The sequence below is a fragment of the Jaculus jaculus genome, chromosome 19, assembly GCF_020740685.1.
Source record: "Jaculus jaculus isolate mJacJac1 chromosome 19, mJacJac1.mat.Y.cur, whole genome shotgun sequence".
In the NCBI taxonomy this organism is placed as follows: Eukaryota; Metazoa; Chordata; class Mammalia; order Rodentia; family Dipodidae; genus Jaculus; species Jaculus jaculus.
Genome location: NC_059120.1, coordinates 40,442,032 through 40,467,517, shown reverse-complemented (window position 1 = coordinate 40,467,517; position 25,486 = coordinate 40,442,032). Strand labels below are relative to the sequence as shown.

At 43.0% G+C, this 25,486-nt stretch overlaps 1 protein-coding gene across 2 annotated transcripts in view; it reads left to right on the top strand.

The window, feature by feature from the left end:
• Positions 1-25,486, top strand: part of Cttnbp2nl (CTTNBP2 N-terminal like) — a 71,757-nt gene that overhangs the window by 5,379 nt on the left and 40,892 nt on the right. The window contains exons 2-3 of one of the 2 annotated variants that reach the window (XM_045138244.1): positions 8,398-8,521; positions 16,548-16,655. In XM_045138244.1, the coding sequence (XP_044994179.1) occupies positions 16,554-16,655 (102 nt within the window). In that variant the 5' untranslated portion in view covers positions 8,398-8,521; positions 16,548-16,553. The remainder of the gene's footprint in view (positions 1-8,397; positions 8,522-16,547; positions 16,656-25,486) is intronic. The other variant, XM_012948930.2, reaches the window with a different exon arrangement.

The window sequence follows — 25,486 nt, the reverse complement described above, 5'->3', positions numbered from 1 at the left end:
CAGGCGTGGTGACGCACGCCTTTAATCCCAGCACTTGGGAAGCAGAGGTAGGAGAATTGCCTTGATCTCAAGGCCACCCTGAGACTGCATAGTGAATTTCAGGTCAGCCTGGGCCAGAGTGAGAACCTATCTCGAACATAAAATAAATAATCAGTAAATAGCTAAACTTCCTAAATTGAGAGATGCAAAGCTGACATAGGTGATGATGTCAGATGCCTGCGGCAAGAATTTTTAGGGGAACCTGTCTGTCTTGGAGTGTGTGTTTAATAATTTTGTCTTGCAGATTATCTCTCTGGATTTTAAAAAAGTTATTATTATCAAGGAGGGAGGAAGGGTGAGAGAGAGAATGAGCATGCTAGGCCCTCCTGCCACTGCATACAAACTCCAGATGCATGAGCCACTTTGTACATCTGGCTTTATGTGGGTACTGGGGATCTAACCCTGGGCCATCAAGCACCTTAACCTCTAAACCATCTCTCCAGCCTTCTGGATTTTTTTGATCTGAGAGAAAAGAAAGGCAAGACATTCAGTAAGCTGATGTCTTCTCTCTGAATTGTCAGTTGTACTTGAAGCTCTGCTCTCAAATGCCACCATCCTGAATGGCATGGAAATGATTTTATGGATTTTGATTACTGTATAAAGTTGTGTCTTCTGTGATGTTTGATAAGTTAGATTTGTTTTGGGGTTTTTTTTTTGAGATCTAGCCCAGGCTGACCTAAAACTCACTCTATAGTCCCAGGTTGACCTAGAACTCACAGAGATCCTCCTACCTCTGCCTCCCCAGTGCTGGGATTAAAGGTGCATGCCACACACTGGGCTATGGTAATTTTGATTTAAGGGGATTTTTTTTAATTAATTAATTTATTTATTTATTTTGCCTATACTTTAGAAGACTACTTTCCCTGTTCACCTAAAACTAAGGAGTGATTGTAGGAACAACCAAGACGGGATGAGAAGGAAATATTGAGAGCCAGGGTGGAAAATGGTACTTTGTACTTTGTGGGCAGAAAACAGGACTTTACTATTAAGCTATATTCCCTGCCATCTTCCTCTTTTTTCTTTCTTTTTCTCTTTTTCCTGAGAAAGGGTCTTTACCAAGCTGCCCATGCTAGCCTTGAACTTACTCTGTAGCTCAAGCAGGCTTTGAACTTGTAGTCCTGTCTCAGCCTCCCAAGCAGTTAGTATTACAGACCTGTACCGTCAGGCCCAGCTACAGTCTTAAGTTTTTAGCTGGCTTAACACTTCAGGATACAGAGGTGAATTGGTCTGGTCCTATATTCCAACTTGATCCTCTTGTCTTTAAGTTTATGGCAGTGAAAAAAAAACAAACAAACAGTTCTTTAGGGCTGTAGGGATGGCTTAGCAGTTAAGGCATTTGCCTGCAAAGCCAAAAGACCCAGGTTCGATTCCCCAGGACCCATGTTCGCCAGTTGCACAAGGGGGCACCTGCGTTAGGAGTTCCTTTGCAGTGGCTAGAGGCCCTGGCATGTCCATTCTCTCCCTCTTCCTCTGTCAAATAAATAAATAATAAAAGACTAATCTCTTTAAAAAAAAAAAAAAGTTCTTGAAAAGGTTCCGTCTCCAAACTCTCCTCAACCTCTGGGTGCTTGATCTTCACCACACTGCTGACTCGACATGTTCCTCTTGGGGGTCTGCGTCCTTGTCACTCAGCATGGCTCGCATTGCAGTCATTTCCCCCTAGGACCAGTTCCTTTTCTAACATCCCTGTTTCTGTGGACACATCACCATTCTAGCTACCCAGTCTCAAAACCTCAGTCTGTTTGGCATCGTTTCCCCTCTCGCCTCTCTAAATGGAATCAGTTGCCAGTTGCTGTCAGTCAGCTCCCTGCCCTTCCTCTCTCTCCTCCTGGCCCTTGTCTCACTGCTTGTGGATGGCTCAGGCTCTTCTGGAACTTGCGGCAGCCCAGGTAGCCTCCCAAATGCTGTCAAATGACAGTCATGTATCACTATGTCAGTACTCTGTTATCCCTCCCGCTCTTGGTTTTCTCTTTCTCCTTCTCTCATGCTGGTTTTCGTTTTTGGAGGTAGGGTCTCGCTCTAGCCCAGGCTGACCTGGAATTCATTACGTATTCTCAAGAGTCTCAGCCTGGCCTTGAACACATAGCTCTGGGATTAAAGGCATGCACTGTCATGCCCAGCTCTCCCTCTTTTTTATTTTTATTTATTATTTTTGGTAGCAGATTCCCTGTGTCACCCAGGCTTGCTTTGAATGTACTATGTAGCCCAGGCTGGCTTTTAACTTTTGATGCTTATACTTTACTCAGCCTCCCAAATTCTAGGATTACGAGCATCTCAGTTTTTTTTTTCTCTCTCTCTCTCTCTCTCTCTTTTTTTTTTTTTTTCTCCTGAAGTAGGTTCTAACTCTGGTCTTAGAAAAGTAAGCACCTTTAGCCCCTACCACCATTGCACTTCACACTGTAGTTTGTTTGTTTCGGTACCATTCATACTTTTTGTTGCTGTTGTTTTTTTGAGGTAGAATCTCACTCTAGTCCAGGCTGACCTGGAATTCCCTATGTAGTCTCAGGGTGGCCTCGAACTCATGGCGATCCCCTTACCTCTGCCTCACGAGTGCTTGGATTAAAGGCACGTACCACCAAGCCTGGCTCTGTATTTTAAGATGACTCAGAGCATCCTGAAATTGACAATCTCTAAAAATTTCCCCAAACCATTCTGCCCTACTGTAATGCTGTCTGTAGTGTGGCCAGCAGAAAGCAGATGGCTAAGGAAAGGCATTCTGAGAAAGCCCGTGTCACTGCTCTGCCATGATGAGGTTTAGATCCAGTTGTTTCAGTGGCCTTTGAAAGTAGCAAAGCATCGGGCTGGAGAGATGGCTTAGCGGTTAAGCGCTTGCCTGTGAAGCCTAAGGACCCCAGTTCGAGGCTCGGCTCCCCAGGTCCCACATTAGCCAGATGCACAAGGGGGCGCACGCGTCTGGAGTTCGTTTGCAGAGGCTGGAAGCCCTGGCGCGCCCATTCTCTCTCTCTCCCTGTATCTGTCTTTCTCTCTGTGTCTGTCGCTCTCAAATAAAATTTAAAAAAAAAAAGGAGTTTAATTTAAAAAAAAAAAAAAGAAAGAAAGAAAATAGCAAAGCATGCTGTATTATTTTGCCTGTGGCAAAGAAAAGAAAAACTGTTACAGACTGAGTGACTTAAGAAAGTGTTTCCTTACAATGTTATTGGTTAAAAGTCCAAGATGAGAGGGCTTTGTTCTGAGCCTCTGCTCCTGGGCTTATAGGAGTATCTTTACTATGTACCTCTCACTGAACCCAATCTGGCCAGAGTAGCTAACCAGCAAGCCCTAGAGATCCATCTGTGTGCCTCCCTTGCCCTGGGGCTACAGGTACATGCCACCATGCCCAATATTTTTACGTGGGTGCTGGGGATCCGAACTCAGGTCCTCATACTTGCAAAGCAAAGCAAGCACCCACTGAGCCTCTCCTAAGCTCCTTGTTTTGTGTTTTTTGAGTCTTACTGTGTAGTCCAGGCTGGCCTTGACTTGCGATCCTCTGTCGCAGCTTTCCAGGTGCTGGCACGGTAGCTGTGCGCCACTACACTTGTCAAAACAGTTTGTCTTGAGCCAGGTCCGATTATTTTCTTATAGCATGTTGATACAGTCACCTTCCCTAACCTGACCCTAAAAGGTCAAAAGAGTACAGGTCACTCTTTTACTCCAAATGCACAAATAGCCCTTCTGAAAACTAGAAGTGCCAGAGGTTGGGGAACCTTAAAACTTTTGAGGTGGTCAAGGTAATACGTCAAAACCTTCCTCCTCCTGGTAAGAAATTACTTTGGGTACGCTTTTAAAAATAGCAGTGCATTTTTTTGCCCATAGTTAGATTCAGTATTTAGAAACACGATGGTGTTTCTTGTTTCTCTTTAGGATGTGTGTGTGTGTGTGTGTGTGTCTGTCTGTCTGTCTGTCTGTCTGCACATGCCCATGTGTAGAGCTAGAGGTTGATGTCAGGCATCATCTTCTGTTGCCCTCCTTATTTACTGAGACAAGGTCTCTCATGGGAACCCAGAACTTGCTGGTTCGGCTAGTCCAGCTCACCAGCTTGCCCTGAGGATCCCGTCTTCACCTCCCCAGAGCTGGGATGCAGGTGGGCCACCACTCCCACTAGGCGTTTGTATGGGTCCCAGGGATCTGACTCACATCCTCATGCTCACTGACAACCACTGTACCTGCTCCGCCATCTCCCCAGCCCCTTCATGATTTCTTTTGGTTGCTATTTCATGCATATTGGGTTTTTTGTTTGGTTGGGTTTTTTTTAAATATTTTTTATTTATTTATTTGAGAGCGACAGACACAGAGAAAGACAGATAGAGGGAGAGAGAGAGAATGGGAGCGCCAGGGCTTCCAGCCTCTGCAAACGAACTCCAGACGCGTGCACCCCCTTGTGCATCTGGCTAACGTGGGACCTGGGGAACTGAGCCTCGAACTAGGGTCCTTAGGCTTCACAGGCAAGCGCTTAACCGCTAAGCCATATCTCCAGCCCTGTTTGGTTGGTTTTTGTTGTTTTGTGTGTGCATTAATAATATGTGTGGGGTAGACTTTAGTCCTACACCTATTTGAATATATAATAATTGATTTTTGAGCCAGGCGTGGTGGTGCACTCCTTTAATCCCAGCACTCTGGAGGCAGAGGTAGGAGGATCACTGTGAGTTCGAGGCCACCCTGAGATTACACAGTGAATTCCAGGTCAGCCTGAGCTAGTGAGACCCTACCTCAAAAAACCAAAAAAAAACCCAAAAACTGATTTTTGTATCTTGTTTTGCTTGTGTAACCCAGTAATATAAATTGATTTTAAAAATATTAGCTGAGGAACACCAGCGATAACCTCTCTCTCTGCCTCCTCACTGTGGATGCAGTTCAGCCAGCCACCTCATTATGTTCCAACTACCATGTCTGCCAGACCACAGTGGACGGTATCTCCTGAAACCATAAGCCAAAATAAGCTCCTCCTTCAGTTAAAGAAAAGTTAGATGAGTTGAGTTTTTGAAACTTTCTTTACGGGCTGGAGAGATGGCTTAGTGGTTAAGGTGCTTGCCTGCAAAGCCTAAGGACCCAGGTTCAATTCCCCAGTATCCATGTAAGCCAGATGCACTAGGTGCACATATGTCTGGAGTTCGTTTCCAGTGGCTAGAGGACCTGGCGTGCCAATTCTCATTCTCTCTATCTCTTTTCTATCTCTCTGCTTACAAATAAATAAATAAATAAAAAATAATAATATTTTTTAAGCTGGGCGTGGTGGTGCACGCTTTTAATCCCAGCACTCGGGAGGCAGAGGTAGGAGGATCATTGTGAGTTTGAGGCCAGCCTGAGACTACATAGTGAATTCCGTGTCAGCCTGGACCTGAGTGAGATCCTACGTCGGAAAACCAAAAATAAATAAAATATATATCTGTGTAGGTTTTTAAAAATTGTTTGTTTTAGGTTATTGGGTCAGGAACTACCTATGGGTCATCTAAAGATGTTGATTTCTCTGTGTCACCTCCCTGTTGGAAAGAAAGCCTCAGTCCCTTGTAAGGACACGCTCACACCCAGATACTAGATCTCCACCCTGCCCTGCCCTCTTTCGGTGTTTCTGCCATCCGGTCCACATGGCAGAAAGTCAGCCGTGCTGGGTATCCTATAGAATCCACTCAGCCCAGAGCAGAAGCCGAGGCTGCTTCAGAAAGAAGCCCAGTCAACAGAGGGAGAGAAGCCCGGATGTTCAGAGAAGGGAAGAGAACGGAGAGAGCTCAGGCCACAGCAGCAGATGCCTCGGGGGCAGCACTGCAGCTAAGGAAGTTCAGTGTCCTTGGGCACGTCCTCCCTGACACCCGGAGCTCCTCGAAGTGTGGGCACATGAGAGTTCATTTAGGCCAAGTGTTGGTCACATGTACCTGTGATCTCAAGACTCTGGAGGCTGAGGCAGAGGATTGTAAGTTCAAGACCAGCCTGACTCAAAAAAATAATAATAAAAAAATAAGAGAGAGAGATCATTTAGAAGAGTCTTGCTTTCCTGGCTCTTTGTACTGATTTGTTGGGAAGAGGCCTGTGAATAGACCAACTGGTATGCTGGGCAAGCTCATCAAAAAAAATCACATATTGGGGCTAGAGAGATGGCTTAGTGGTTATGCCTGCAAAGCCAAAGGATACAGGTTCGATTCCCCAGGACCCATGTAAGCCAGACATACAAAGTGGCACATGTGTCTGGAGTTCATTTGCAGCAGCTAAAGGCCCTGGTGCCCTATCCTTCCCTCTACCTCTTTCTCTCTCAAGTAAATAAAATATAAACAAAAAAAATTCACATATTGGTAATATAAAAATATATCATACTTAGTTTCTTTAATTTTTATTTAATCAAGTCAGAATGCTTATGATGGGGGCACCAGAGCTACAAATTACATACTTGGCCTTTAAATGAGCATATTTTCCCCAAGGCATTAAGATATATATGATGGGGGCCTGTAGAGATGGCTTAGTGGTTAGGTTGTTCACCTGCAAGGCCTAAGGACCTGGGCTCGACTACCTTGAACCCACATAAACCAGATACACATGGTGGCACTGACTGGAGGCCCTGGCATGCCCATTCTCTCCCTCTCTGTCTTTCCCTCTCTCTCATAAATAAATATAAAATATATTTAAAATATATATGATGGCTATAAGTGTATGTATATATATATATATATATATATATATATATATATATATATATATATATATATATATATATATTTTTTTTTTTTTTTTAATTCAGAGCCGGAGCTTATTTTAGCCTCAGCTGGCAGTGCCACAAAGTATGATAATGAATCCAGACAACTTGTCCACAAGTGGTTTTTATTTCAGATTTATAGACTGTAGCATTCCTTAGACAGAAATTTCTGTGTGTAAACCCTAAGGAAGGCTGTGTCTTGGAGAGATTCTAGTGGAAGAAATAAGCTAACATCTGGTTGAAATGATCTTGTCTTTTACAATTACTTGATGGATTGTGACAATGACAAGTAACAGTTCGTTTAGAAAACCCGCAGTGAATGCGTCTGTAGACTGCAGTGTGGCATGCCATGAACCTGGCAGGCATACTTCTGAGAATGAGGTGGGTTAGAAACAGCCTTTTCCTAAAAATCCGGTACTGTATAGTTCTGCCCATATATTGGGCACGAATTCCTAAAATCGCTTATTGAGTGGTTTGCTTTTACGTTGTTGGTCCTGTATTCTTGACGGCACAACAAACCACACTTCCTCTCACAAATTGAGAGATTCAGAGTTTAATGATGGACTCTTGGTAACAAAACTAAGTAAATGTAAAGCCCTATTTCTTCTTTTTGATTTTTGCCTTTTTTTTGAGAGAATCTCACTGTGTAGCTTTGTATTTATCGACCTTTGTCTCTGCCTCGCCAATGTTGAAAGTGCTGGGGTACGGGGCTGTGCTGCCCCGCTCCAGCCCCCGAACCTCCCTGTAGCTTTAGGGATTGAACCCACAGTCTAGCCTCCTCTACCACTGAGCTATTTCCTCAGAATCTTTTTTTTTTTCTTTTTAAAAATTAGCTTGAGGAAAAAAAAGAAAAAAATTAGCTTAGTTTAATATTATTAGAAAAACATTAATAAAAACATTTGAGTATAATTGAACATTTAATATTTGGATATAGTGGGGAAAGTATGGAAGCTGGTGATTGGTCAACCTAGTAGGAAAGAAGAGATGGTCACAGGCTGGCTTGTTTATCAGGATGTAAGGAGACGAGAATTTTCCTTACGGGTTGGACGTTTCCATTGTTAAAGTATGATTTTTTTTTTTTTATTTTTTTTTTTTTAAAGATTTTTATTTATTTATTTATTTGAGAGTGACAGAGAGAGAAAGAGGCAGATAGAGAGCGAGAGACAGTTGCAAACGAACTCCAGACATGTGTGCGTCCCCTTGTGCATCTGGCTAAGGTGGGTCCTGGGGAATTGAGCCTCGAACCAGGGTCCTTAGGCTTCACAGGCAAGCACTTAACTGCTAAGCCATCTCTCCAGCCCAATTTTTTTTTTTTTTTTTTGAGGACATTGTAGCATAAGTCTCAGTGATTCAAGCAGAAAGGCTTTTGTCCATTTGGGAGAGAAAGTCAGTCTCCAGTGACATTCAGACGATAATCCTTGAAATGGCACCGGACGTCTTGAAAGATTTCAGTAGTTAGGAAGCTGAGGCAAGAGGATCACCACTGGAGGCCAGCCTGGGCTCCATTGCAAGACCATGTCTCTTGCAAAGGAGTCATATACAGCTTTTCTGCTTTAAGAGCTTGTCATTGTCACCTGTAGCTGTTAGACCTCATCAGTTATAGTCATAGTTGACATTAATGGGATTCCCATGTTGTTTATGGGATGGTCTTAGACAATACATTTCTTCTTATTTTACAGAATTGGACACTTTTTCAGCATGCTGACAGCGTTTTAAACATTCCTACTAATTTTACCAAGTTATAAGTGAAGAAACCTTTAAGAATTTGTACTTGAGGACTGAAGTGTGACGGCCAGTTATCAGGTCAGTGTTAACTCCACCTGGATGCACAGAATGATCCTTGTCACACCAGAGTCCGTAGCTGCTGCCAGTGAACGCGCATCCGGTTTTATATGGGCGGGCTTTGCAAGCAAACACCTGTAACTGCTGAACTAGCCCCTCACGTCGCTTCTTTAAGCCACAGTTTTGGATCTCTAAATAGAGTGTTTAAATACAAATATAAGGAAGAAAACATGTGAACACTGCCATTTTTAGCTTTCTTTCTATTTCCTATCTTGGTACTTATATGGACGCTTGATTTACTGGGTGCTCTTCATCTTTATCAAGTACCTTTCCCATTTGCCCACTAGTGTATTTAACATGGGAGAGGAGAGGAAGAGCATGGGGGTATTCGATGCTAGGGGAGCACTCACTGTAAGAAACCAGTGTGATTCAACCGGTAGGCTAAATTCCTGAGCCCAGAACACTGTTTCCTTCATGTATGGTCCTCACCTTCAGAAAAGCAGCAGCCAGGTATGCTGGTGCACGCCTTTAATCCCAGCACTCAGGAGGCAGAGGTGGGAGGATGGCCATGAGTTCAAGGCCACCCTAAGACTACATAGGCACGCCTTTAATCCCAGCACTCAGGAGGCAGAGGTGGGAGGATGGCCATGAGTTCAAGGCCACCCTAAGACTACATAGTGAATTCTAGTCAGCCTGGGTTAGATCTACACCCTACCTTGAGAAACCAAAAAAAAAAAAAAAAAAAAAAAAAAGCCGGGCGTGGTGGTGCACGCCTTTAATCCCAGCACTTGGGAGGCAGAAGTAGGAGGATTACCATGAGTTCGAGGCAACCCTGAGACTACATAGTGAATTCCCCAGGTCAGCCTGGGCTGGAGTGAAACCCTACCTCAAAAAAACAAAAACAAAAAAAAAGGCAGCTAAAGGTCATTCAGGAACCATTGACTTGGCAATCCCTTTCTTTGAGTTCTTTTGGGAAATGAGAGAATATTAGCTGTTACTTAAATAATTATTTGGATATTATCAGGAGCTTAGGAAGATGTTTTACATTTATTCACTCAGACTTAGCAGCAGCCTTATGCATTAAATTATCATCCGGTGCCCATAGAGTGTGAACGCCAGAAGTCAGCCCCTGACAGCTGTGGTGGCTTCATAACCTGCGATCTTGGCACAATGGAGGCTTGGCACAAGGATCACGATGAGTTCAAGGCCTGTCAGAACTATAAAGCAAGACCCTATCTCAAAAAACAGTAACAGGAGGGCTGGAGAGATGGCTTAGTGATAAGGCGCTTATCTGCAAAGCCAAAGGACCTGGATTCAATTCTCTAGGACCCACTTAAGCCAGATGCACAAGATGGCGCACGCATCTGGAGTTCATTTGCATTGGCTGGAGGCCCTGGCATGCCCAGTCTTTCTCTATCTGCCCCTCCCCGCAAATAAATAAATAAATTTTAAAAATACTAAAAAAATGCCAGGCGTGGTGGCACATGCCTTTAATCCCAGCACTGGGGAGGCAGAGGTAGGAGGATCATCATGAGTTCAAGGCCACCCCAAGACTACATAGTAAAATCCAGGTCAGCCTAAGCTAGAGTGAGACCTTACCTCAACCCCCCAACCCCCAAAAAAGAAACAAAAAATCCTTAAAAAAAAAAAAAAAAAAAACAGTAACAATAGCAGCCAAAAAGTCAGGTGGGGGGAGGATAAAGTTAATTCTTGAAATGACACTAGATATCTTCAAGTAGGAAAGACTTCTAATACCCTTCTGAATTAAAGCTGCAAAAGGGAAGCTGGCCAGTCACTCAACTAGAAAGATGTAGACTGGCTCATCTTATCTTGAGGTAGGCTCTTACTTAGCCCAGGCTGACCTGGAATTTACTACGTAATCTCAAGGTGGCCCCCAACCCACAGCAATCCTTGTACCTCTGCGTTGGGATCCTCCTACCTCTGCCTCCCCAGTGCTGGGATCAAAGGTGTAAGGCACCACACCCGGCTTCATATTCTCTTATACATAGCCTCTTCGATTAAGTATGATTTTGAGGCAGGAGTGACAGCTTTATTAGGCTTGTGGAGGTTTTTTGTTCAGATTTTTTTTTTTTTTTTTTTTTGGTCTTTGAGTTTTTATTTTCACCGTAATTCATGAGACATATCTCAGATACTAAAGTTAAAGTAAGACTTACTAGTTGCTGAAATTCACTAGCTGGAAAGTTAGCAGTTAGTGAAGAGGTTACATGGAGGACATTGTACTATGAGAAGAGCTTTGTCCAGCACGTCCTGGAGCGCAGTCTGGCGACACTGAGGTTCGCATCCCGTGCTCGCTCTCCGTCACTGAAATGCAGTAGCCCTGGAGCCTGCGACTCTTGTACGGCCTTGGACTCAGACTTAGTGCACGAGAGGAAGTACTGGAGGCTTTGTAAGCTACGTGCGCTGCATTCACTTCCAAGAAAACTGTCAGAGTGACACAGGGAATAAAAATGGGAAATGAGAAACAGTTATTGGATCTCCCTTGGAAGTTATAAAATACATCTCTTCATGCTCATCAGTTGCAACACCCTTCCTTCCCTGACTGCATAGCACATTGGCTTCTTTTTGTCTGCGTGTTTTGTCACCAGCTAATTTTGGAGAAAGGATTAAGTTTGTTCCATACTCTTTTCCACTTAGCATATTTCCTCTTGTACATCTGGCTTATGTGGGTACTGGGGAATCAAACCTGGGTCCTTAGGGTTCACAAGCAAGTGCTTTAACTACTAGGACATCTTTCCAGCCCTCCATTTAGCATATTTCAAAAACTTCAAGTCCTTTTAGAAATGTGGATTTGTTAAGGCAAATAAATTCAAAACTCATGGAACTAGTCAACACTTTCAGCAAAGTAGCAGGACAAAAGCAACAGAAAACTCAGTAGCTGAAAATTCCCTTTCAGAGGAGTGGCCAGGAGACAGTTTGCTTAGGAGAGATGGGGTTACTAGGAGAAAGGCAAGTAGGAGTAATAAGACTTGCAGAAAGCAATCAAGGCAGAAATAAATATATTTAAATTTATGTCTCAATACATTTGTCTACTCAACATTTCAACAGCTTAGTATTTGTAGATGTTTCCCCAAAATGATGATATAAAATATAAAGCTTGAAGTCAGATTCACTTTATATTTTCCATCTATTCCAAGAATTGCTTTAATTATATTGTTGGGGTCTGAGTCACAAATGTGGTGTCTACTGTAACAGAAGGCTTATAATAGCTGTGGGACACACCTAAGACTACTGCTTTGCATATATTTAATTTTTTAAGTCCTAAAGGCTTTTAAGATTCCAGAAAGTTAAAGAATTTGATAGAGAGTTAGCTTAGTCCTTAAAGGCACTTGCTTACAAAGCCTGCTGGCCTGGGCACAAGTCCCTAGCACTCAAGTAAAACTGGATAGACATTGTTTGCAGCAGCAAGAGACTCTGGTATGCACCCCACTTATACATACATGCACACAAATAAATTTAAAAAATTAAAAGGAAAGTTAAAGGAGTCAATTGAGTTTAAATTTAAATTCTTACCAGTATAAACACCTACACATATTATGAGAAAATAAAAAAAGGTTTTTAATGCTAAAGATTATGCTATCATATATGGAAATAAAATAGGCCCTTATTTATATAAAAATTCACATTATCTTTTTCACACAGAGTATTATGGCCATACCATTTTTAACTAAATCAAATGACAAAATAGCATTTTTAGACACGGTAGAAAGTGACCAAGACTATGCTCAGTTTTATAACTTATAATACAATAAACATTAGAATTTATATAAAAACCTCCAACTATGGTTTTGTCGATGTACAATAAATACTAGTATAGCCAGAAAAACAAAAACAACTCAGTAGCTGTCCTGTACACTCCTCACAGCCATGGTGAAGAAGAAATCAAGAAACAATCCTACTCACTGTAGCTTAAAAAAAAAAAAAAAAAAAAAAAAAAACTTAAGAACAAATAACCAGGTTATAAAAGTGTAAAACTAGAAAACACTAGAAGGTGGAATGACCTCCCATGATCATGGATGGGCAGAATTAATATCTTGAAAATGACTCTGTTGCCACAAGCAACCTACAGATTCAGTGCAACTCGTATCTAAATTCTAATGATTCTTCATAGCAATAACAAAAATGTTTGTGTGTGTTTGTGTTTGTTTTGGGGGTAGGGTTTCACTGTAGCCCAGGCTGACCTGGAATTCACTATGTACTCTCAGAGTAACCTCAAGCTCACAGAGATCCTCCTACCTCTGCCTTCTGATTGCTGGGATTAAAGGCATGCACTACCACACCTGGCCAAAAAAAAAAAAAAAAAAAAAATTAATCATACAAAAAGCACAAAGACCCCCATATAAGCAAAGCAATCATGAGCAAAATGAATATGGGAGTGAATTCCAGGTCAGCCTGAGCTAGGGTGACACCCTACCTCAAAAAAAAAAAAAAAAAAAAGAATGTGGAAGAGTACCTGAACTCAGGTTAGAATACAGTACCAAATAAAAACAGTGACGGGCATGGTGGTGCACGTCTTTAATTTCAGCACTCAGGAGGCTGAGGGAGAAGGATCGCTGTGAGTTCGAGGCCACCCTGAGACTACACAGTGAATTCCAGGTCAGCCTGGGCTAGAGTGAGACCCTACCTTGAAAACCTTAAAAAAAACAGTGACATAGAGTATAAACTAGAGATAGAGAACTAGAGGACCCAGAAATAAAACCATGCCACATAGATACCAGAAATGTTGGAGGAAATCCTTTTCAACAAATGGTGCTGGGGAAAACTGAATATCCACATGTAGAAGAAAGAAACTAGACCCCTATATTTCACCCTGTACAGAAGAAATCAGTTCAAAATGGCCCAAAGACCTTAATGTAAGACTTAAAATTGTTAAGAGAAACTACTTGAAGATACAGGGATTTCTGAAAAGGACTTCAGCAACTTAAGAAATAAGATCAAGAATTGACATGTAGGACTGTGTGAAGTTAAAGAGCTTCTGCACAGGAAAGGAAACAAAGATTCCCCGTTACCCACGTGAAGGCACATGCCCAAAGTGGTGCACATGTCTGGAATTTGTTTACAGAGGCAAGACACCTTGGCATGACTATTCCTTCCCTCCCTCCCTCTCTCTCTCTCTTTCCCCCCTTGCAAATAAATAAAAAGAAAAGAAATTCTCATCCTTCAGAGTGACTAGCATTAGGAAAACAAAGAATAAGACCTATTGTGGTGTCACACACCTATAATCCCAGCACTCAGGTGGCAAAGGCAAGAGGACCATTAAAGTTCAAGGCCAAACTGGTCATACATAGTGAGTTCCAGGCCAGTCTGAGCTCTACAGTGATACCATATGTCAAATTCAATAATAAGCCAGGCATGGTGGTACACGCCTTTAATCCCAGCACTTGGGAGGCAGAGGTAGGAGGATTGCCATGAGTTCAAGGCCACCCTGAGACTCCATAGTGAATTCCAGGTCAGCCGGGGCTAGAGTGAGACCCTACCTCCAAAAACCAAAATAATAATAATAATAATAAATAAATAAATAAGTTGAAAATAAATAAACCAGCCAAATAAACTTGTAGTGACCTGGCCAGTTAAGATGTTGAAACAGGGCTCTTCCATTTTTGGAAGTCCCTTTTCTGTGAGGAGCTTGCTTTTTCCCCCTTACTCTCAAACTTTATTATTTTCAAATTTAAAAAAAAAAAAAAAAAAAAGGAGCCAGGCATGGTGGTGCACGCCTTTAATCCCAGCACTTGAGAGGCAGAGGTAGGAGGATTGCCATGAGTTCAAGGCCACCCTGAGACTCCATAGTGAATTTCAGGTCAGGCTGAGATAGAGTGAGACCCTATCTCAGAAAAACAAAAGAAAAATAGATGTTTTAAACATCAGTGTTTTTTGGGGGGTTGCGTGTGATATGCGTATATGTGTGTGGTGTGAGTGCTTATCTGTATGTGTGTGTGTGCATATGCTTGGGAGCCAGAGATTGACCTACGTGTCTTCCTTAGTCACTGTCCACTTTATTTGTGGAGTTCTCTCAGTTAAACTCAGAACATACTGATTGGGCCAGCTTGCTAGCTAGCTTGTCCTGGGGATCTCCTTTCTCCACTTCCCGAGTGCTGACATTGCAGACAGGCCACTGCATGCAACTGGCATTTACCTGGGTGCTGAGATTCAAACTCTGGTCCTCGTGCTTTCCCAGTAAGCACTTTATCCACTTAGTTATCTCTCCAGACTCCTGAACAATATATTTTAAGAAATTAAATTTTTTATTTTTACTTATTTCTTTATTTGAAAGGACAGAGAAGAGAGAGGGAGAGAGAATGGGCACCAGGGCATGCTGCCACTGGAAACAAACCAGACACATGCACCACCTTGTGCATCTGGCTTACATGGGTCCTGGGGAATCAAACCTGAGTCCTTTGGCTTTGCAGGCAAGTGCCTTAACTGCTGAGCCATTGCTCCAGCTCTATTTCAAGAAATTATTTAAAGCCAAATATGGTGGCAAATGCCTTTAATCCCAGCATTTGGAGGATGTCTATGAGTTCAAGGCCAACCTGGGCTAGAGTGAAACCTTGCCTCAAAGCAAATAAATAAATACATACATATTTGCATATGGTTGCATTTACCTGGTATACTAAAAGAAATAGAAATTTGTCTTATAATTGTTCTCTGCAAAGTGCAACAAATTTAAAAATGACTCCTATACTCCCACCAAACATTATCTTTGCTTAAATTTCATTTCAATCAAGTGAAAAGAGATACTAAGCCAGGCATGGTGGCACATGCCTTTAATCCCAGCACTCGGGAGACAGGTAGGTAGATCGCCGTGAGCTGAAGCCACCCTGAGACTACATAGTGAGTTCCAGGTCAGCCTGGACTAGAGTGAGACCCTACCTTGAAAAACCAAAAACAGGGCTGGAGAGATAGCTTAGCAGTTAAGCGCTTGCCTGTGAAGCCTAAGGACCTCGGTTCGAGGCTCGGTTCCCCAGGTCCCACGTTAGCCAGATGCACAAGGGGGCGCACGCGTCTGGAGTTCGTTTGCAGAGGCTGGAAGCCCTGGCGTGCCCATTCTCTCTCTCTCTCCCTCTATCTGTCTTTCTCTCTGTGTCTGTCGCTCTCAAATAAATAAAAAATAAAGAAAAACCAAAAAAAAAGGAAAAGAAAGAGATACTAGAATGTTTTTATACATGTTGGGAATTTGGTAAACTATAACTTGAAGGTCTTGTCATAATCTAATAACTTTTTTAGTACAATAATAGTCATTGCAAAACAATCCTACATGAAGTTTTAGTGAACAAAATAAGTTACTGAGGGCTGGAGAGATGGCTTAGCAGTTAAGCGCTTGCCTGTGAAGCCTAAGGACCCCAGTTCGAGGCTCGGTTCCCCAGGTCCCACGTTAGCCAGATGCACAAGGGGGCGCACGTGTCTGGAGTTCGTTTGCAGAGGCTGGAAGCCCTGGCACGCCCATTCTCTCTCTCTCCCTCTATCTGTCTTTCTCTCTATGTCTGTCGCTCTCAAATAAATAAATAAAGTTCATGTCACTTGCACAGAACCATCCTGTCTCATTCAAAACAAAACCTGAAGTTCAAAAAAAAATAAAAATAAAAATAAATAAGTTAATGACACAGTTTGTAAATATGTCTGGAAGAAAGATGATGAAAAAAGATCTTTATGATGAAATGAATAATTTATGGTAATTTTTATTTTTCTTACTGCTTAGTCTAATTAATATCAGAAAGCTTTTGTTTCTAGTTATGACTGTTTCCTTTCTTAAAGCATTTTACATTCTTTCAGTTGTTTTATTTTTTGAAGGTAGGCTCTCACTCTAGCCCACGCTGACCTAGAACTCACTCTGTAGTCCCAGGCAGGCCTCGAATTCATGGTGATCCTCCTTCCTCTGCCTCCAGAGTGCTCGGATTAGAGATATGTGCCACTATGCCCTACCTTCTTATAAAGCTTAAATCCTCGTAATTGTTGCATTTAGTTTCTCTTTCTTATTACTATTGAATTCACTCTTCTTTTGGAGATTATTTGATTGTTGTCTTTGTTTCAGGCTTTCATGATGAATCTGGAAAAACTCAGCAAGCCTGAACTCCTGACGCTCTTCAGTATTCTTGAAGGAGAGCTTGAGGCACGGGACCTGGTTATAGAAGCTTTAAAGGTATGTTCAAAGGAGAGGAAAATTATCATGTGCTTTGAAAGCCATTTCACTAGTAGTAATTTAAGTATTTAAACTATAGTCCTCATGGAAGTTGCAGGGGTACACATTACTTGCCATGGCAGCCACCTGTGGTGTAATTTTAGGGATATTGGTGAAGCTCTTCTGTTCTCAAAATAGTTCCCTTAGTCTCTCTACCAGTTTTCTAGGACTTTATTCACATAAGTGCCTTGGCTGATTTTAACGCTGACCCCTTTGAGAACTTGCTGCGACCGACTTCATGAACAAAGAATATATGTGCAAATGGGCATAGCAGGGTCTCCAGCTCATACAAGCAATTCCAGATGCATGTGCCACTTTGTGCATTTGGCTTTATGTGGGTACTGGGGTAATCAAACCCAGGTCGCTCTAGGGAATCAAACCCAGATCGTTAGGCTTTGCAGGCAAGCACCTTAACAGCTAAGCCATCTCTCCTTGTTTGTTTTTTGGTTTTTTTGTTTTGTTTTGTTTTTCGAGGTAGGATCTCACTCTAGCCTACACTGACCTAGAACCCACTATGTAGTCTCAGAGTGGCCTCAAACTCATAAAGGCATGTTTCACCACACCTGGTTTCAGAATTTTCTTCTTATTTATTTATTTTTTTTTTTTTTACTTATTTGAAATCTTTTCAATGCAAAGAATAGGGGAAGCTGTATTTTAGTGAGGACAGAAAAGTATATGGAAACTCCTTTGTAAAGTCTTCACAAAAAATACAAGTGGGCATAACTGCTTTCAGATGTCATGAATTCTTTACACAGTCAAATGGATTTTTTTTTTTTTTGGTTTTGTGAGGTAGGGTCTCACTCTGGTCCAGGCTAACCTGGAATTAACTCTGTAGTCTCAGGGTGGCCTTGAACTCACAGCGATCCTCCTACCTCTGCCTCCCGAGTGCTGGGATTAAAGGCGTGCGCCACCACGCCTGGCTTCAAATGGATTTTTACCATTCTGTCTTGACAGCATATGTGGATAATGGAAAAAAAGACTTTAAGAATATCTGGTTGAGGGCTGGAGAGATGGCTCAGTGGTTAAAGGCACTTGCTTATAAAACCTTATGGCCCAGGTTCAATTCCTCAGTACTCACGTAAAGCCAGATGCATGAAGTGGCCCATGCATCATGCAGCTGGAGTTTGTTTCCAGTGGGCATGCCCATTTTTTCTCTCTTTCTCATAAATAAATAAAAAAAATATTTTTTTTAAAAAAAGAATATCTGTTGGAATAGTAGGAAGATGATACTCCCAAAAGGCAAAAGGAAATAGCTAAACAAGGTGAAATTTGAGCATGCTGAAGAAAGATTAGTCCTGCAAAGTGCAACAAGCAAATGACTAGGATTTTTCTTTTAAGAGGCCACATTGGCCTAGATCTTAAAGTTCATTTAATAAAAAGTATCTGAAGCACTGTCCTAAACTTTAAATTCTTAGCTCTTTACTGAATAAAAGAGACACTGTGTTAACGTTTCAGTTGTGTTCATATGAAGTAACTTTGTTGATGTTTTTTTCTTTTGAGGTGATTTTGGTTTTTTGTTTTTTTTGGGTTTGTGTGTTTGGTGCTAAGGATCAGACATGGGCATTGTACACCCTAGGCCTGCGCTTGGCACTGAGCATTATCCCCAGCCCAGTGTTCCTGTTTTGGTTTGGTTTGGTCTTTTCAGCATGTTGCTATGTAGCACAAGGTGACCTCTAGCTTACTACTGTAAAATCCAAGCTAGCCTTGAACTTGCCATGTAGCTCAGGCTGGCCTTGAACGGTCTTCCTGCTTGCTCGGCCTTCTCAGTGCTGAGCATCTACCTCTAGGCCCGGTGGAAATGCTTGTGTATTTGTTGGTCGGTACATGTGTGTATGATGGCTGTGTGCATGTTCATGCCACATGCCGCAGCACACATGTGGAGGCTGAGGACAGCTTTCAGGTATTAGTCCTCACCGTCCACCTCACTTGAGACAGGATCTCTCTCTGTCACCCCTGTCTGCCAGGCAGCCTGGCACATCCTCCCGTCCCCACAGTCCTGGCATGTGCTAGGGCCATAGCATCTGGCTTCATGTGGGGTCTGGGAACCTGGACTCAGGCAATCACACTGTGTGTCAAGTGCTTTATCCACTCCGCCATCTCCCAGCCCCTTGTTGGTTTGTCAATAGTAACAACAGCCATTCTTCCCATTGGCATGCTGGGAAGCTTGGAGAATCAGGTCTTTTCTGAGCAACCAGTAGTTATAAGTCAATGGAGTTCATACCAGAAAAACTCTTTATCTGTTTAGTTTTCTCTCCCTTCTTAAACGTTCCACACTAATTTATGTGTGTCCCTTCAGTTGCTTTTTTTTTTTTTAATTTATTTATTTATTTGAGAGCGACAGACACAGAGAGAAAGACAGATAGAGGGAGAGAGAGAGAATGGGCGCGCCAGGGCTTCCAGCCTCTGCAAACGAACTCCAGACGCATGCGCCCCCTTGTGCATCTGGCTAACGTGGGACCTGGGGAACCGAGCCTCGAACCGGGGTCCTTAGGCTTCACAGGCAAGCGCTTAACCACTAAGCCATCTCTCCAGCCCCAGTTGCTTTTTTGAGACATGTTCTTGCTAGGTAGTCCACCTGTCCTTAAACTTAGTATGTAGCCCAAGCTAGCCTTGCGTTCAAGCTTCTCTTGCCTCTGCCTTGCCTTCCAACTACAGGGATTGTGGGCCATTATAGCGTTACTCAGCTTCCTTCAGTCTTAACTGGGTAGTCCTTTCTTGCATTACCCTAAGGTTGTGATTGTGGGTAAGAAAATGAAGTAAAATCTGTGCCAAGCCTGGTGGGACACACAAATCCCACAAGGTCCAGGTCAGTCGGGTACACAGCAGGCCACTGTCTCACCCGTTTCTTCTGTAACTGTGACATTTGGAACGACATTACTTGAATGCCTTTCAGCGCTGACTAAAAAGTCTTAACATTTCTAGTTAGATATACCTCAAGGTGTTTAAACACCAAAACAGTTTTTTAGTTTCCCTTTTAACTCTGTTATATGTAATAAGTAATCTCCAGTGGTTTCATTTCTCCAGAATACATAGGTGATTTTCCTCTGATATGACGGGGTAAAAATCTCTTCTGTTTTTTCTGGACAGCCATGTCTATGGCTTTTAATATTTTATTTTTATTTATTTATTTATTTGATAGAGAAAGCAGGAGATACAGAGAGAAAGAGAGAGAGAATTGGTGTGCCAGGGCCTCCAGCTGCTGCAAACAAACTCCAGATGCATGTGCCCCCTTGTGCACCTGACAAACGTGGATCTTGGGGAGTCGAACCTGGGTCCTTTGGCTTTGCAGGCAAATGCCTTAACTACTAAGCCATCTCTCCAAGCCCATCTATGGCTTTTATATATGCCTAGTAGTATGAGCGAGCAAGGTGGTACACATCAGTTATCCCAGCCTGCTGGAAATTGAGGCAGGAAGATCATGAGTTCGAGGCCAGGCTGGGTACATAGTGTATTCAAAGCCAGTATGAGCTACATAGTGAGACCATGTTTCAACCAAAAATTTAAAAAAACTAACTAAATAAAATGCATTGTCTGAGGTTTTACCTGTCATGCCATTTAGCATGTGACTTTTGGTCAAATTATTCAGTGTGTTTAAAGTTAAGCCTCCTTGTCTATAATAAGAAGTTTTTAATAATTAGTGTCTGTATCAGTTTACATAACATTATAAATATTCTAACAGTATAGCATTCACTTTTAAATTCCTAATTACTTATATCCTGTGCATAGTTTGTGCCTCCTATCCAGTGAGCCAGCAGTGGTTGTCAGTCATTGGGATAAATGTCTTTAGTGTCTAGTCTGTCCCAAACAGGGCCTACTTTTTTTGTTTCAAGATAGGGTCTCGTTCTAGCCCAGGCTGACCTGGAACTCACTCTGTAGTTTCAGGGTAGCCTCAAACTCACAGCAGTCCTCCTACATCTATGCCGGGATTAAAGGCGTGCGCCGCCACACCCGGCACGGCTACTTTTTCAGTGACTCCCCTGTCAACATGAATACTACATGAATGGTCACTCCAGTTGGTAACTCATTTCTGCCATTTACAACCTTCCCTTTTGTCATTCTGAATGATGTATTAACTACTTTAAAAAATATATATTATTTATTTGAGGGAGGGAGAGAGAGAGAGAGAGAGAGAATGGGTGTGCCAGGGCCTCCAGCCACTGCACACGAACTCCAGACACATGCACCCCTTGTGCATCTGGCTTATGTGGGTCCTGGAGAATTGAACCAGGATCCTTTGGCTTTGTAGGCAAAGGCCTTAACCACTAAGCCATCTCTCCAGCCCAATTAGTTACTTTTTAATTAGCATACAGAATAACAGATTTCTTTAGTGCATTTCTCTATCTGCCTCTTTATCTCTCTCAAATAAATAAAATAGATAAAGTACTGTTTTAAAGTATTTTTACTTATTTGAAAGTGGAGAGAGAGGCAGAGGAAGGGGAGAATGGATGTGCCAGGGCTTCCTGCCACTGCAAATGAACTCCAGATGCATGTGTCACTTTGTGCATCTGGGTTTACATGGGTCTGGAGAATCAAACTTGGGTCCTTAGGCTTTGCAAACAAGTGCCTTAACCACTGAGCCATCTCTCCAGCCCTTGTTATAATTATTTTTGTCAATGGAGATTGAGCTCAGAGCCTTGGACATGCGAAGTATATGCTTTGCCACTAAGTTATAGCTCTAGCACCAAGTATTTGTTGGACAAATAAAGTGACTGTGCCATTATGGTGTGCTGCTTTAAGACTACCCTAGTATGTGTTAACACGTGATTTGTTTTTATTACTGAATGGTGTTCCATTATTTGTGTATGTCACAGTTTGTGTTATTTCTAGCTCTAGGCTATTACAAATAAACACTGTGAACATTTATAACCATGGCTCTGGGTGGACTGATGTGTTTATTTCTTTTGTAAAAATACCTAGGAATGAAATAACTATGTCATATGATAGGTGTATGTTTAACTTTTCGCATATGTGTGTGTGTTTGTGGTATGTATGCGTGCTCATACGTGTGGGCAGTGTACAAGAGGGTGTCTTCCTCCTTCATGGCCCACGTTTTTATTCAGACAGGGTCTCTTGCTTAACCCAGAGCTCCCAGATTCTGGTCTGGTCAGCTTGCCCTAGAGAGACATAGAGCATGTCTCTGTCTCCTGAGGGCTGACATTACAGGTGTGCACCACAATGCGTGGCATTGCCATGAGTGCTGGAGACCCCAAACTCGGCTCATCATGCTTACCCACTGAGCCATCGCCCCAGCATCTCTCCGCCCTGTGTTGTGAGACGGAGTCTGGTACGTGGCCCGGGCTGTCCAGGAACTCGTGGGTAGTGCTCCTGCCTTAGCCCCATGAATACCGTATTACAGGCATTAGCCACCAGGCCTGGCTCTGTGTTCAGCTGTTTGCCACGTTAAATTTCATACCATGCATTAAGAGTTCTAGTGGCTCGGGGTTGGAGAGATGGCTCAGTGGGTTTTAGATAAAGTGTTTGCCCCACAGCCCTGAGTACCTGAATTCAGATCCCCAAACCTCACATAAAAGCTAGAAGCTGTGGCAGGCTTCTATAATCCCAGCACGTCTAAGTGAGAAGGGAGGTGGAGACAGGAGAATTTCCTGGAAGCTTGTGAAGGGAGTGGTCAACTAGAGACCCTGCCTCAAAATGAGGTGGGAGATAAGGACTGACTGGAAAGTTGTCCACTGATATCCACAGATGTGCTGTGGCGTGCACATGCCTGTACTCAAACATACACATGCGCTAAATCAAAAATAAATAAATAAAAACCTCTACATTTCCAAATACTAAAAAAGAAAGTGGGGGGAGATAGGGAGACAAGGCTGGAGAAATGGCTCAGCACTGAGGTGTATTTCCTGCACCAGCATGAGAGCCCGAGGGGGTCGGAGACTGTCCAAGTTCAGATGTCTACATCCCACGTGAAGCCGCTGGGAATGGCCACACACCAGTCCCGCTGGGGAGCAGAGCCCCGAGAATCATCAGGCCCACAAGCTTCAGAAACAGTAGAAAGAGACTCTGGCTCAAAATGAGAGCAAGCAGAAGAGCAGCAGGGCTGGGCACCCCAAGTTCCACTCGGGCCACTGCCACAGAGGAGCATGTGGTGCCGCAAGGGCACAGGCACAGGCATATGCCATGCACAAGGGCACAGGCACAGGCATATGCCATGCACAAGGGCACAGGCACAGGCATATGCCATGCACAAGGGCACAGGCACAGGCATATGCCATGCACGTGCACGCACAAGCAAAGAAAGAGGGGCTCCACGTCCTCCCCAACCTTTGGTATGGCCAGCCTTTAATCGTATGTCATAACTCATTTCCATTTCATTGTTGTTTGTCATCTGTATCTTTAAAAATATTTTTATTTATTTGTTTGAGAGGCAGAGGCCCCCAGCCTCTGCAAGCAAAGTCCAGATGCATGCATCACTTTGTGCATCTGGCTGTACATGGGTACTGGGAAATCTAACCGGGGCCATCAGGCTTTGCAAGCAAGTGTCTTTGACAGCTGACCATCTCCCTAACTCTTGGGAGGCAGAGGTAGGAGGATCACCATGAGTTTGAGGCCAGCTTGAAACTAGTGAGTTCCAGGTCAGCCTGGGCCAGAGTGAGACCCTGTCTCAAAAATAACAAAGGGGGCTGGAGAGATGGCTTAGCGGTTAAGCACTTGCCTGTGAAGCCTAAGGGCCCCGGTTCGAGGCTCGGTCCCCCAGGTCCCACGTTAGCCAGATGCACAAGGGGGCGCACGCGTCTGGAGTTCGTTTGCAGAGGCTGGAAGCCCTGGCGCGCCCATTCTCTCTCTCTCCCTCTGTCTGTCTTTCTCTCTGTGTCTGTCGCTCTCAAATAAATAAAAATTAAAAAAAAAAAAAAAAAACAAAGGGAGGGGATAGCAAAGGGGAGAAAATAATAAATAAATATATGACGTAATCTATATTTTATTCTTTGGTTTTTCAAGGTAGGATCTCACTGTAGTTCAGGCTGACTTGAAATTCACTCTGTAGTCTCCAAGTGGCTTCAAACTCATGGTGATCCTCCTACTTCTGCCTCCTGAGTGCTGTGATTAATAGCATGCGCTGGGCTGGAGAGATGGCTTAGCGGTTAAGCACTTGCCTGTGAAGCCTAAGGACCCCGGTTCGAGGCTCGGTTCCCCAGGTCCCACGTTAGCCAGATGCACAAGGGGGCGCACACATCTGGAATTCGTCTGCAGTGGCTGGAGGCCCTGGCGTGCCCATTCTCTCTCTCTCTCCCCCTCTTTTTCTATCTATCGCTCTCAAATAAGTAAATAAAAATAAAAACCAAAAAAAAAAAATTTAATAGCATGCACCACCAAGCCCAGGTCCACATATTTCTGTTTTAGAGTTTGTTTGCTTGAGAGAGAGAGAGAGAATGGGCATGCCTGGACCTCCAGCCACTGCACACGAATTCCAGATACATGTACCAACTTGTATATCATATTTCTGTGAGTTCTGGGGAATCAAACCTGGGTCCTTAAGCTTCATAGGCAAGCACCTTAATTGCTAAGCCATCTCTGTAGCCCTTTCTACACACATTTCTGTCAGGCATCATTCCTTCTATAAATTGAGACATTTAGGAGTTGAAGAGTAAAAATGCCAGGAGAACAAGCAAATTGCTCATCTAGCCGACATCTTGCCATGGACTTTGGTTTTCGTGCATGTTGGATGATTTTGTAGTTTTGTTTTTATGCCTTTGGGGAAAGAAAGAGGGGATTCCACTTATGAAGTGGTACTTATTTAGAGAACACAGTTCTCCCACAGTTCAAGGGGAGGTTCAGAAAAGATTACCGCACTGAAGAATTTTATTAGTTACTCAGTCTGAAATGATAAAAACAAAACAGGGAAGCAGCTTGTTCTTGTTAGCTTGACTTCCTCTTATTGTGTCTTCCTTACATGTGCTGGCCTTGTGACTTGTGATGGATCAGAAGTTATTTCTAGTTGCCTCTGTAAAAAGAAGAGCTCTAACAAACCTGTGCCTGTCCTTTTTAGTATGTCAGTTCATCTAGTTGTAGGAATAATTTGGAGATAGGAGGAAACTATCTTGTCTGCTTACTGAAAATTTTTATGAACTGAGGCATTGTAGAATTAATTGGGAATTTTATTATATGGAAACAACTTTTTTGAGGTAGGGTCTCAATTTAGAATAAGGAACTCAATATGTAGCCCCAAGTTTGCCTCAAATTCATGCCAATCATCCTACTTCATCCTCCTGAGTGCTTGGGACTGAGGGTGCGTATCACCACACCCAGTGGGAAATTATTTCTTTAGAAAAGCATATAAAGGGCTGGAGAGATGGCTCAGTGGTTAAGGCACTTGCCTGCAAAGCCTAAGGACCTGGGTTCAATTGTGCAGGACCCATGTAAGCCAGATGCACAACATGGCACATGCATCTGGAGTTCATTTGCAATACTGGAGGGCCTAATGCACCCATTTTCTCTCTCTCCGCCCCCCCCCCCCATGTAGGTCTCTATCAAATAAACTTTTTTTTTTTTGGCTTTTTGAGGTAGGGTCTCACTCTAGCTCAGGCTGACCTGGAATTCATCTGTAGTCTCAGGGTGGCTTCGAACTCACGGTGATCCTCCTTCCTCTGCCTCCTGAGTGCTGGGATTATAAAGACATGCACCACCATGCCCGGCTTAAATAAAATATTTTTAAAACAAGAAAAACATAGAAATACGTCTCCCACGAGACCACTCCCTCGTATGTACACAAGGATATCCCTCGCATCATTGTTCATGCAGTATCGCAGAACTATAAACGACCTAAGTGTCTGTTGGTA